Source organism: Heterocephalus glaber, unplaced genomic scaffold (assembly GCF_053883595.1).
Source record: "Heterocephalus glaber isolate CG9 unplaced genomic scaffold, H.glaber_assembly_v1.0 deba00000281, whole genome shotgun sequence".
In the NCBI taxonomy this organism is placed as follows: domain Eukaryota; kingdom Metazoa; phylum Chordata; class Mammalia; order Rodentia; family Bathyergidae; genus Heterocephalus; species Heterocephalus glaber.
Genome location: NW_028258139.1, coordinates 10,621,491 through 10,634,398, shown reverse-complemented (window position 1 = coordinate 10,634,398; position 12,908 = coordinate 10,621,491). Strand labels below are relative to the sequence as shown.

The window sequence follows — 12,908 nt, the reverse complement described above, 5'->3', positions numbered from 1 at the left end:
CATGCGGGCAACAGCCCTCCTATGCTTGGCTGAGTCCAGGCCCAGGCTGAGACCCAGCACAGGTAGCTGAAGCTCTTACCCATCCTCACAAATAGCAGGGAAATAACTGCTTCACAGTGAGTGCCCTAGGGCTTAAGAGCTTATTAGGGAGTCAACCAACCCCAGAGTAGAAACCAAGCTGTTTTGGGGCCTTCCTTACAAAGCAATCAGAGGAGCCAGACTGGGAAAGTCAGAGGAATGTGAAAGTTTCCCAGAATGCAGAATGATACAAATCACAACATATCATAGTATTAAAAGAAAAATACTAGTAAAGGGTGGGGTGGGGGGATAGACAGATAGACAGACAAATTATTAAAGTAATATTAACTCAGAAATTTCCAGAGATGGAAAATAAAAGAGTATCCTAAGTACTCAGTATTTGAGACATGGTGTGAAATTCTGAGCTCCCATATAAGGATATGCAGTTAAAGGAAACTGTTTAAGGAAAGAAGGAAATGATAGATCTTAGGAAATCTGGAGCAGCCTTTTAGAATGGCTCTGGATGTTCTTTTCACTAATAGACACATTGATAACTTTTCAAAACAAAAATTAATAATTTATAAATGAGAAAAATATTAAGGAAAACTGCCATCTGGAAAAAACTCATCTTACATATATTTCACATAGGCAGAACAAAATTTGTTGAGTCAAAGATGATAAATCCAGTGAAAATGTAGCAAGTTGTTTATGTTATTTTTTACCTATTAAGTAGTATTAAATGTTTTCCTGACTGCTGTGAAAATAACTACTATAAGAGATTTATCCTGTTAAGATTATAGTACCTTTGCCTACACTTAAAAATACAAACAGAAGCACCAGGTCCTGAAAAATACTTAGCCTTTTGGCACTTACTTTTTCATAAGCTCTGCAATTCTTTGGCATTCTTCCTTATCATAAAACCAGATTCCATAAATGGACACTGCAAAAAACACATCGAACAAAGCATGAGCAACCTTAAAACTACAAAATAGGAAGAGATTCTCTTTCCATCTTAAAGGGAAATATATAATAATTTATGTATTGAATTAATTTATTCAATAATTATCAAATAAATTAAACAAGTCTTTGGAATTAAAGCTTAAAAATATAGCAGTGGAATTCTTTCAAGTCCACAGGGAAATCTGCAGTGGTTTTCTGCTCAACCACACACACACACCCACCCACACCCACACACACACACACACACACACACACACACAGCAATACAGTGTGTTTTCTTTAATAATACAGCACCTTAATACAATTTGGTAAATATTTCTTAAACAAATGATTGAAAATGAAGTCAGGATTTCTAAACATCTGCCTTTGAGATATCATTGTTTCTATACTCCATTTGCACATTTCATAAACACATTTAATCTTCATTTTTAAATATTCAGAAACCCGATGCTCAAATTATGCCTAGAAACCTCCTTCTCTTCTTCTTCTCCCAGGAATATGTTCAATGAAAAACTAGCTTTGTGAGCTGTAAGTTAAGAGAGGGTACTGGAAAAAATAAATCTTAATAATAAATCTGACTTCAAAATGTATAGAAAATTTATAACTGTTGAAAGATTAAATATGACCATGATTTAATCACAATAATGAAAGAAAATGTGGTATAATATAGCTGCTAGTGATTCACTTAATAATTTTTCAAATAAATTGACTACTAAATTTAGTGTGTGTCCATCTCCACATCTTTGTAGCAAAGGCTGAAACGGTTCCAAAATGCATTTATAAGTATCTAGTTGAGGATCTGGTGGTGTTCATCATGTAAAAGATATATTACCCAATGTATTAACTACATATGTATTTTAAAGGTCTTCACTGAAAACAGAAGCAATATTATGATAAAGCAATGAAAATCAACAAATTTTTAAAAAGGAAAACATAAAATTTAAACTTTCAAATATTTAATTACCTTAATTGTACTGTTTCATTAAAATAGCTGTGATATTCTAACTCCGTACATCTTTCCTCCCTTATCCGGCCAAGGACTAGGCGTGAGAGTCCTGATTTTTGACAATGCGTATTCAAATATCAAAAGGTATGAGAAATGTTTTTTAGTGCTATTTTAAGGAGTTATCTTACAGAAGAACCTTATGAATCTCAATTATGAACTTGCCAAAAGTTGGCAGTGAGGTTTTAAACTGTTCTTGCAATTATATGTATATAAGAAATCTTTATCTTACCCCCTACATGTGAGGGGTAAAGAGTCCCAGAAGAGGAGAAGAGGAGAAAAAGAGTTCCAACTTTTGCTTAAACTGTTATCCTCTTAGAAATACATACACAAATTCCTCCTTGGTACACTGACAATCTTTTAAGAAAAATCAGGCCATCTGAGTCCTGAAGTTGATATGCTTCATGAGAGCTGTCATATCAAAAGGGATTTTATTCATCTCAAGATCAGTAAACATGTTTGTGAAACTTCAATTCCAGGATGCTTCCAGTCCATCAGCACCCATCCCACTCAGACTCCCTACCCAGAGTCCTGTATGTCAACCCTCCTACCCTCCCGTTCTTGTAAGAAAAAGCATATTGAATCACAGGCATCCAACCACTTAATAAATTTGAATACATCTGTGTGTTTTGGTGGCTTTAATTTAGTCACAATACTTGAAGACTGCTGTTTTTCTGGCTAGAGTGAAAACTTTCTTTCCCTGGAGACAGTTTTCCAAAACTGTCAAAGGAGAAAGATGGTAAGTAAGGGAGAAAAACACAGCACAACTAAGAAACCCGAGGCTCAGTGCAGTGGAAAACCTGGCACTGGTGTCTCTCATCAGTAGACTGCAGTAACAGAAACATTCGGGTGCCATTTTTCTTGATGTTAGACATTTGTGGCATCTGACATAAGGAACTAGATTTTCATAAGGGTAGGATGCCAAGGAAACTGTTGATACAAACAGACAAGCAGTTTGACATTGTCATTACTATGAGGCAACTGAAATTCAGACTTAAGGAGGGAAAATGCTAGAAAAAAATCTCTCACATGTCAAAGCAGATTGAAGGAAAGACTGGCTTTGTAGTAATTATTTAAAATATCATGGAGCCTCCTTTAAGAGTCAATCATTTATCTCTAAGCAACATAGTTTTAAAATTAAAATGAGATCATTTTGAAATAACTGCTTTCTTTTTGGTTAATATTTAAGTTGAACATAAAGTTTAAACGGGGGTTTTAAAATAAAACAGGTTTACCAACAGTCCTGGCTACTCAAAAGGGCACCAAGATAAAATGTAACCCGAGTCTAATTTTTTTTCTCCCTAAAATAGTTTTGCAACTTGAGCTGCATTCCACTGGGAAAGGGGCTGTGAATTCCATTAAAGTGCACATTCTCCGGCTGAAGTTTTTGGCCTCTTAGGCTCAAGGTCTACCAGCTCCTGGACAAACCAATCACTCTTCCACACAAGAGAGTATATCTGAGCAACTCGTGATGATATAAAAAGACCAGAGCTCATCATGCCTTTGGGAGGTGATGAGCTGACAGGCTGACAGAAACCATTAGCTTCACATTTCAATGCAAGGTTTCCTGTAAAGCCACTGGGTAAGAGGCCTGTCCCTCCATAGGCAGTAAGCACACAGGAAAGGTAGAAAAAGACAAGGCTAAATAGTTTTTAGAGTTCTAAAACTTAAAGTAAATACCACAGGCTACAGGGCCATGTGAACTTTTGTGGCTCTAAATTGTTACTACAGGAATAGTTTCTGAGTTTGAAAACTTATAAGAAGATTCCAAGATATTTGTTTAGTTTTAAAATCAATTTATTAGTACACATCTGGAAATACACCATGCTTCGAGCCTTTGTTCAGCCCACCACGCCTGCATACCAGCCGCTGTCCAGTCACCTGTCTGCCGACACAGAGGTAAAGTGCAAGGGCACCTTGGTGCATGAAGCTCAGCTCAGCTGTTTCTACATCTCTCCTGGAGGTAAGGAACCCAAAAGAGGAGCAAAGCATAGGAAGCACATGTGGAGATTTTCTCTACATAGTCTAATGATACTTAGAATGTGACTCCTCGCTCTAAGGATTCATCTCTTTGGCAATCCTCTTTGCATTTAATCAGAACTTTGAAGAGTTCAGTTGTAAAATTTTGCCTAAGGTTTTATGTCATTCTTTGAAAATTCTCAGTTGAGAAAAGGTGACATTTGAGGCAACAGGCAATCCAATATTGCCTTTACACGGTAAAACACCTGTCTCTGACTTTCCTCTGAATTCTGTGAGGAAGATCAGGGAGATCAACATTTCTGTTACATTTCATGTCTGAATTTTATGGGTACAAGTAGATAAGATAGAAAGCTGATTATATTCAATAATGGTGTCTTAATTTCTTCTATGGAAAACGGAAAGATAATCATAATGTAAGAGGCAAGTTAAGGGGTCATTGGAGGCAATAATAAATATAATTTAAGTGCACATTTTCAATTGGAATCTTGGGTTCCAATTCATTTTGGGTGTTCCTTAGAGATCCACCACATCTTGTTTATGTCCCTAATAAATACTGCTATTCAATCTGTTCTCCTAATACATTTGTCATTTCTTCGATAATGGTATTTTACCCCAAATATCTTTCAACTCCATGAATGGTACCTTATAATCATTTAACAAAGATTCAGGCTAATATTTGTACAAATTTTAAAAAGAAGGCCTACATTTATATGGTTTATAAGTGAAATATAAATACATAAATGGTAAAGGATGCACAGATAAAGTTAAAATATGCAGGATATCTGATTTGGTAATGCTTGTGCTTACCCTTCCTCCTTCTTTCCCTTTCTTCCTTCCCTCCTTCCTGATTTTCATTTATTTCTATCAAAAGAATGGGAAAATGTGTTTTTCTTGGAAAGTTGTCGGGCTCTTTTTACTAGGAAAGCCATGGAAACATGGCCATGACAACTTACACAAATTTCTTCTGAGAATTTCAGGATAAACCAAAATTTTAAAAAGGAAGGATGGAAGGAAAGACAGAAAAGACAGAAAGAAGGAGGAAAAGAAGAGGAAGGAAATGAAGATTTCTAGCAGTGGCAGTATTTTTGCTAGAGCAGCACTTTTCATTGCCTATGTTCTGGCGTCCATAGATGGGAAACAAAGCTATGCTTGGCTGGCTTGACGCTGATTCTGTACTTCTACCCTGTTAGGAATGTCTGCACTGAAAATGCTTTCCTTTGGCATGTCCTTTAATGCCTTTAAAGTAATGTTCTTTCATTCACCTTCTGTGTTGGCTTTACTGACCAAACACGGACACATCTTGTAAAACAAAATCTCCACTGGCCACAGAGAGTCTACATAGCACTGTTATCTTTGGACTCTGGTCTGGTTCTTTTCATATGACATAGTTTTTTATTGCACCTCACAAATAAGGGATCTCATGATCTCAGGATAACAAAAGGCTCACAGCAGATGAGTAGTAGTTTCTAGTTTATGAGCGAACAATACTCGTGAGTATTTGGGGGGAAATGTTGAAAAATCTGAACAGTAAAAACAATCCTTCCCTTTCTAAATAAATTAATTTCATGAGAAAGCTAATGCCACTTAAAACCAACAGATAAGCACAAACCTCATAACTAAGGCATTATACTAATTTGGATTAAATTAATTATATACTTTATACTCATATATGAGAATCTATAAGGTTCAAAGTAAAAAAAATGTATTTATCTCTCAGAAAGTTTTATTTTACAACAAATGCAGGTCATGGATTAGACCTTCCTAATGTCTACCAAGGTCATTAACCTCCTCAACTGGGAATTTTGACATCTGCTGTTCCCCTCAGGTCTCAAAAAGTCAAAGGGAATCTTCTTCATTATACACTAATTTCCAAATTTTGTTTCTGGAAAAGTTTCTTTACTCTTGGAGATTTAACAGAGTAAAAAAACTTCTAAAAAATGTAAGAAGTAGGAAAATCCATAGTTAATAAGAGAAATAGGAACAACTTATTCAGCCTTGTCAGCTACTTAAGTTTATATTTGCACTTTGTTCATTATCTTGCTGTTTAATTTCAAAATCTCATAGGCCACAAAAACCAAGCAAAGATTCCCTAAGATATTTCCCCTCCCGAGCTCCCATTCAGTTTGAGGACCCACACTTTCTTTCTCACTCTTCTAAGGGATAAGCTCCCAACTTTTTCTTTGCTGCCGTGACTTTGATTTTGTATATTCTTGTACTAAAAAAGTAATAATTAAGTATTTATATATTTGTTCCCCCCATTAGACCTTAAGCAGCTTGAGGGTAGAACTTCATTAATATGTCCAACATAGCAATTAACACATGGTTGACAGTTAACAAATATTTGCTGCATTAAACTACAATCTAAGACTCTAAATTCTCATACCATCAATAATCCTTGCAGTTTCTAATACCAGTTTGGCTTATTTAAACATCATGGACTAGATGTGCTTGAATCCTGTCAGTTGATTACCCTTCTAGAGATTACAGTAGAAGAATTTTCCTCACAATGCCCTTTTTATTTTCTAACTTCATTGAGAGTTTATTTTGCTTCAAATACTTTATATTCTTAAGCGTAAGTGATATTGATGGGATTTTTGTCATTACAATCTGAGTTCCCAGAGATTATATATTTCTACTGATCTAGCACTGTGCAGGCACTAATATACTCACTGTATGTGTATTTATTACTACAACAATTCTACCATATACTATTCTTCCTGACTACTTGTCAAGCACTGGCAACTAAGAGCTCAAAGAATGCAACAAATCTACAAAATCATGTTCATTTCTCTTCATTACTGAAGAACACATGACAGAGTATAACCATTAGGATCTTGGTTTAGCAGAAAACTATGATATTTATCATCCAGTCACATCCAACTTACATGTACAAGTACCTAAATTATCTTATAATTTTAAAACTAGCATGCAATGTCAATTCCAGCAACACAATGAAAATCTATTATCTTAAACGAGTCTCAATGTAGGGAAATAAATCCAGTCTCACATAACTGTAGTTTGTGAGAAAGGTATGTTTAAACTAAACATAAAGCAGAGAATATATATATATATATATTTTGGTACTGGGGATTGAACTCGGGTCCTTGCGCTTGCACAGCAGGTGGTGAAACCACTGAGCTAAATCCCCGGCCCTAGAGAATATTTTTTAAAAACTTCCAATGAAGAAAAGGCTTCCTTATATTTGAATCAGATTATTTAATTAAATGTTCAACAATGATGGGAATAATTTTGTTGAAAATATCCTAACCATAAAACACATGATCACTAAGAAATTTTTCAGGTTTTATAGAGCAGTGTTCTGGCCAGAAGATTCTACTGCTATTTCCTGATGGAAGAAAAGTGAATCCGAATTTCTGTATTTTTTATTTTTATTTTAATCTATGAATATAGATATAGGAGACACCACTTTTCCAAAATCCCTTTAAATTGTGAACAGTTAAGTCATATTCTGGTTTAACTCTGAAATAAGAGCTCTTAAGCTATAATATGGAATAATTCTAATTCCAGTTCTTGGTCAAAATTGCTTTTCTTTCTTCAAACTTCTATTATTTTTTAGTATATCTGCTGCTGAAGCAAACACTCTCCAGACTCCTAAGAACACAGAATAATTATAAATTTTCCTTCTGTGGGTTAAAAGGTAAATTAACCTTGGTTCCAGAGCTTGATTATTTGAAACTCTTTTCTACGTGATTTTTGGGCAAAAATCAGTAATGTAAAAAATAGAATGTAAAAGAATACACAAGAACACTCAATGTGGCCATAATGACAACTTACTATATGCAGAGTACTATGTTAGAAGAGGGAGACTAAAAGGTGGTGCTCTCATTAAGCATTTAAAAAAAATGTTTAAGAATCAATTTTTCGGGCCAGGGATTTAGCTCAGCGGTTCCGCCGCCTACTTCGCAAGCGCAAGAACCCGAGTTTGATCCCCGGTACCAAAAAAAGAAAAAAGAATCCATTTTTCTCTGCAAAGATTTAGACTTCTACCATACCAAATTGGACTTTTTCAATAAAATAGAAAGTATCATACAACTCCAACCCACAAATGCAGTGAATGAATTCAAATAGCATAGATGTTTCCCTGGCAAAGCAAAGAGTCTTTAAGTCTTTATGGTTCAGGATAAAGTAGAAGTAACTTTACTTTGACTCTACTATCGTGTGGTAGCCATATGTCACCATGGATGACTTTGCCATTTGGGCCCCTCTCCATCTGAGCACACCAGCTTGTTAAAGTAAGTGTAGACATGTATATGTATTTTCACATTAAATTCGTGTGAAGACCCTATATGTGAGTCCTCTAATCATTTACACTGGACGTGAAGAAGCTGAGTAAGCTGGGTAGTCAGGGCGGAGAGAAGTACAGTTCACAGATACTGTTTGCGTGGTTTTGCGTACAGACTGTGTTTCAAGGACCTATTGGATATCGCAACACAACATATGGAAAAACAAAAATGTGAAATCCAGAGATACCACAGGCTCAAAAGTGAAATTTTGCTTTAAAGTTTTTCATAGCCTTCTGCAATTGACAGAATGCCAGTTCTTTAGATAAATTGTCTCCTTTGGAGTTTAGATCCCTTCTTTTCAGCATGAGTGGAGTATTGACAAAGAACAAAAGACTAATTCTGGACTTAAGGTCAGAGTGACAAGTTCCATCACTCAAATCACAGTAGATGTGTAACCCTTAATCATATATTAAACACATTAGGTATCTACACAATGAGGCATAATAAATAGGTCATTCTTTTAGATAAAATGGCAAAGGTGGCTTAAAAACACAAAGATTCAGTGACCACACTATAATTTTTACATTTTGGTGGCCTTCTTTCTTTCTCATTAAGAAGCACAGATTTAAGGGCCGGGGATTTAGCTCAGTGGTTCCAACGGCTGCCTAGCAAGTGCAAGGGCCTTGAGTTTGATCCCCGGTACCAGAAAAAAAAAAAAGAAACACAGATTTAAAAAGTCCTTCAAGATTACTGAGGGCAACGAACCACTCTTCTCATATATAGTCAAAGTTGGAGATTGTATAGATAACCTATTCTGATTGGATATGAAATACCAAACTTCTTTTCTTTTACTCCACATTATTTGTAATTTGAATGAGTTTATTTGGAGTATTTTATATTGCTGGGCAGATCCTGACAAGAAAGATATTCTACTGTTATACCTGCAAATAACAAGTTTCTGACTGGGAAGAATACCAAATATTTTTAGCTGTACAATTACTTTTAAGATGTTTCTTGACCCTAGATGGGTTTGAAGACTTCAATACAATCCCTAAAACTATAAAATAGTATGTATTATGCAAATAGACATTTTAGAGGTTGAAGAAATACAAAACATATAGACTTCCCATAGAAAATCCCCAACACATAGTAGGCAATAAAAAAATTTTGTGAAAAGAAGAAAGGGAAGAAGAGGAGGGGGAAGGGAGAAGAAATTTATCAGATTCTTAAAGGTGTTTAGGAGCCAAGGATTAAGAAATACTATTCGAATTGTTTCAGCATCACATATACTAAAACTAGAATATAAAGAAAATTATCCTGGCCAGTTCACACTACTTGGAGTGGTTTTTCAATTTGCTGCCCTCCAACATACTGAATATGTTAACCTATTTAAACACAAAATTAAAACGATGTAGAAAGAAAACATTTGTATTTTGATGTACCCGAATCTTTGTCATGTTAAAATGTTAGTAAATTGTTACAGTATCATTTTCCTTTTGGCCTATAATGCCATCCCCAAAATGTGCTGCCCAGGGCTGCCCGACCCCACCTCCACCCCCTCCAGCTACATCACTGAGCATGGCCCCTATGTAAGGATGACATGCAAATTGGTGTTTCATAATACCAATGTGTATGATGTGTTTCATATTGCTGAAGAATGAAATCATGTCATTTGCAGGAAAATGGATAGATCTTGAGACCATAAAGTTAAACAAGTCAGAAACAAAAAGTCAAGTACCTCACCGTTTCTCTTATATGAGAAACCCCAAATATAAGTTAATGAAGTATTAATTAAAATAATATATATTCCCCCAAAACAAATATAACTATTATATATTATGTACACCAATTAAAAAATCTGAAAAAATAACTACTATTTAAGGCTATTAATATATCAGCAAATATCCTAAGATGGAAAAATAAACTGTCAATTATCTATGGACAGATATGGCTTTCATTTATTTTTAGTAATAAATTTGCAAAAGTTTCACTTCTAACCATTTAAATTATTTTTGAAATAAAAGTATTTGACATGATTCCAACACTAAGACAAGAGACTCAGAGTTTGCTTAGGGTCTTAAGAGCTGGAAGTATATATTCCTGTATGTAGCCTGAAATCTAGAAGACTTAAAAAGCAGAGCTTTATCAGCATTCTCAGCCAGAAAGGGTGAACTGCACAGTCAGCTTTGGTTACTGTTCTGCATTAATTTGAGAGGTGCAATCTGCAATCTACCATGCAATGGGGAATATGGAGGAATTCTGGAAAGCTGGGCAAATTGATGACTTTTGAATTAATCACTCCAAGTAGAATATCTTCAAAGCTTTGTCTTAAGCGTGTTTGTATCAGTTACTGCTTACTAGAGAAACAGATTTAATGCAAGATATACAAAGATGTAAGAATTGATAAAAACCGGTTTATAATGGCCGCCCACAGAGCCAGGTGTGGAAAAGTGTAAAAGGTCTGTCTGTGTACTGGAGATTCAAAGGCCCCAGTGGCAGGCCTGGAGCTCAGTGTAATGCCCTGTGCAGGTTCGTATCAGGAGGCGACGGGTCTGCCATGGAAGGCTGAAGGCTCTGCTGTGCTGGAGGTTGAAGCGTACACACTGGAAGGCTTCAGTGTCTGTGCTGGAAGCCAGGAGAGACATCCAAGGTGAAAGTGAAGGCTGAAGCTCTTCTGAAGAAACAGAAGCAAGCCTTCTTTCTTCATTTCCCTTTTATACCACTCAGGCAGCAAGCTTATTGGTTGGTGCCATACACATCCAGGGTGGGTCTTCTGTCTTCAGTAAATTCCTTCAGCCACACTCAGAACTATCCTGATCAAATTTAGTTGGGCATTTCTTACTTAAGTTGACACACTCAATTAACTATCACAATATTGATGTTCCAGAATGCCAGACAAAATCATCATACATATATACATATACTGTATAACAATTCTACAATTCATACAAATGATTTGAGAAGTACTTTAAGTCTATTGTACATCTCTATTTCTTATCCAGATCTATTTATTTTATTTGGTACAAAAAATAGGATATAGTCTCTGGCCACATGTGGCGTATAATTTATTGCTTGTGCCTACATAATCAATAACCAACCAACTAATGGCAGTATAATGGTAAAGATTTCACAAAATGCATTCCAACTATAATGAGCAATGTTGCTTACAAATTATGACCCATTATTGTTTGCAAATTTGACTTTCCTACTATTATTATTTATTATGGGTATGTACAGGCACATTTTAACTGGAGCTTTGGAAGAAATTGAAGTTTAAACTTTATAATATGTTCTATAATAGCCATCAAGAAAATACCTACAGGGCTGGGGATTTAGCTCAGTTGTTCTGCCACCTGCCTCACAAGCTCAAGGTCCCAGGTTTGATCCCCGGTACCAAAAGAATAAAAAAGAAAATACATACATTTTAAAATGTTTCTAATAGTTAAGGACTGCAGAACAGATGCTGCTAAAAATTATGTCCCTCTGCTAGGAAACTGACTTTTTAAAAAAGTAACTATTAAGAGGAAAATGGAAGGTTAATTGCTTCTACTCAGGAAAAAGTTATACAGGTTTTCATATTTTCTGAAAAAGGAAGCTTTTCTTCTCTGACCATGTGGAGAAAACAAATGTCTCAAACCAGAGTAAGGGGCACATCTTATCAGGAAACTAGAAATGCAAACTAAACTGTGTCTTTTATTGCATATCACTTAAAAACTTTCAGTTGAGTTTAAGCTACATAAAAGATTTTTGGTATTATGTTGGTTGAAAGTACTGTGGATGTGTTTTTTTAAAACAAGCATTGTAGTATTTTCAATCTGAGGAAGACAAGATGCAAAGTGAGAAGAGCTGGCATGATATTCTAGTCAACCTAGAAGGGGAAATCAGGGTTAGATGAACAGTGGTTAATAAATGTCAATATAAAGAAGAATGGGAAGGCTAGGGTTGTAGCTCAGTGGTACAATGTGTCTAACATGTTCATACATGGCTTCATGCCCCTGGGTTCCATTCCCAGTAATACACACACACACACACACACACACACACACACACACACACACACCCCTAATTATATTTAAGTATTCATTTCTTTAAAAATCTTCTATAAGGTTCAATTACTTCCTTTTAAAACTAAGGAAAAATTTATATACAATGAAATACACAGATCTTGAAGTGCTCTGTTCAGTGAGTTTTGACTGTAGCACAAGTTTTGACAGTAGTACCCACACTTTCATTTAACTATCACCCAAAACAAGATATAAAATATCTTTATCACCCTTTCCAGTCAGTACCCACAACCTCTACTTCCACCATCATCCCCAGCATAGACAACAGTTTTCTGATTTGTCACCATTCATTAATTCTGTCAATTCTTAATATTTCACATAAATGACATCAAGTAGTATATACTCCTGGAGATCACTTTTTTTGTTCAGTGTGCTTTTGAGTTTCATCTGTGCTGCTGAATATATCAGTACTTCTTTTATTGCCAAGTAGTATTCTACTATATAGATACAGCAAAATGTATTTATCCACTTACTTATTCTACAAAAATCCACTTACTTATTCTGGCCATCTGGGCTATTCTCAAGACTTTTTTGCTATTATGAATTAAATTTCTATGAACATTTATATAGAAGTCTTTGTGTGGTGATAGTTTTCATTTCTCTTATGTAAACACCTACGAGTGGAATTTTCTGGATGAC

The 12,908-nt window shown here is 35.4% G+C and overlaps 2 protein-coding genes across 40 annotated transcripts in view; one reads left to right on the top strand and one right to left on the bottom strand.

The window, feature by feature from the left end:
* Positions 1–12,908, bottom strand: part of Dcp1b (decapping mRNA 1B) — an 86,047-nt gene that overhangs the window by 54,777 nt on the left and 18,362 nt on the right. For all 5 annotated transcript variants that reach the window (XR_015439697.1, XR_002391465.2, XM_087182632.1 and 2 more), the window contains exon 4: positions 892–958. Coding sequence is in view for 3 of the 5 variants with exons in the window: in XM_087182632.1 (XP_087038758.1) it covers positions 892–958 (67 nt within the window). In the remaining 2 variants the exon portion in view is untranslated. The remainder of the gene's footprint in view (positions 1–891; positions 959–12,908) is intronic.
* Cacna1c (calcium voltage-gated channel subunit alpha1 C) overlaps positions 3,414–12,908 on the top strand; it is a 733,897-nt gene continuing 724,402 nt past the window's right edge. For 17 of the 35 annotated variants that reach the window (XM_087182566.1, XM_087182568.1, XM_087182567.1 and 14 more), the window contains exon 1: positions 3,416–3,944. In XM_087182566.1, the coding sequence (XP_087038692.1) occupies positions 3,806–3,944 (139 nt within the window). In that variant the 5' untranslated portion in view covers positions 3,416–3,805. Of the gene's footprint in view, positions 3,945–12,908 lie in introns of all 35 variants that reach the window. The other 18 variants (XM_087182482.1, XM_087182545.1, XM_087182505.1 and 15 more) reach the window with 6 other exon arrangements.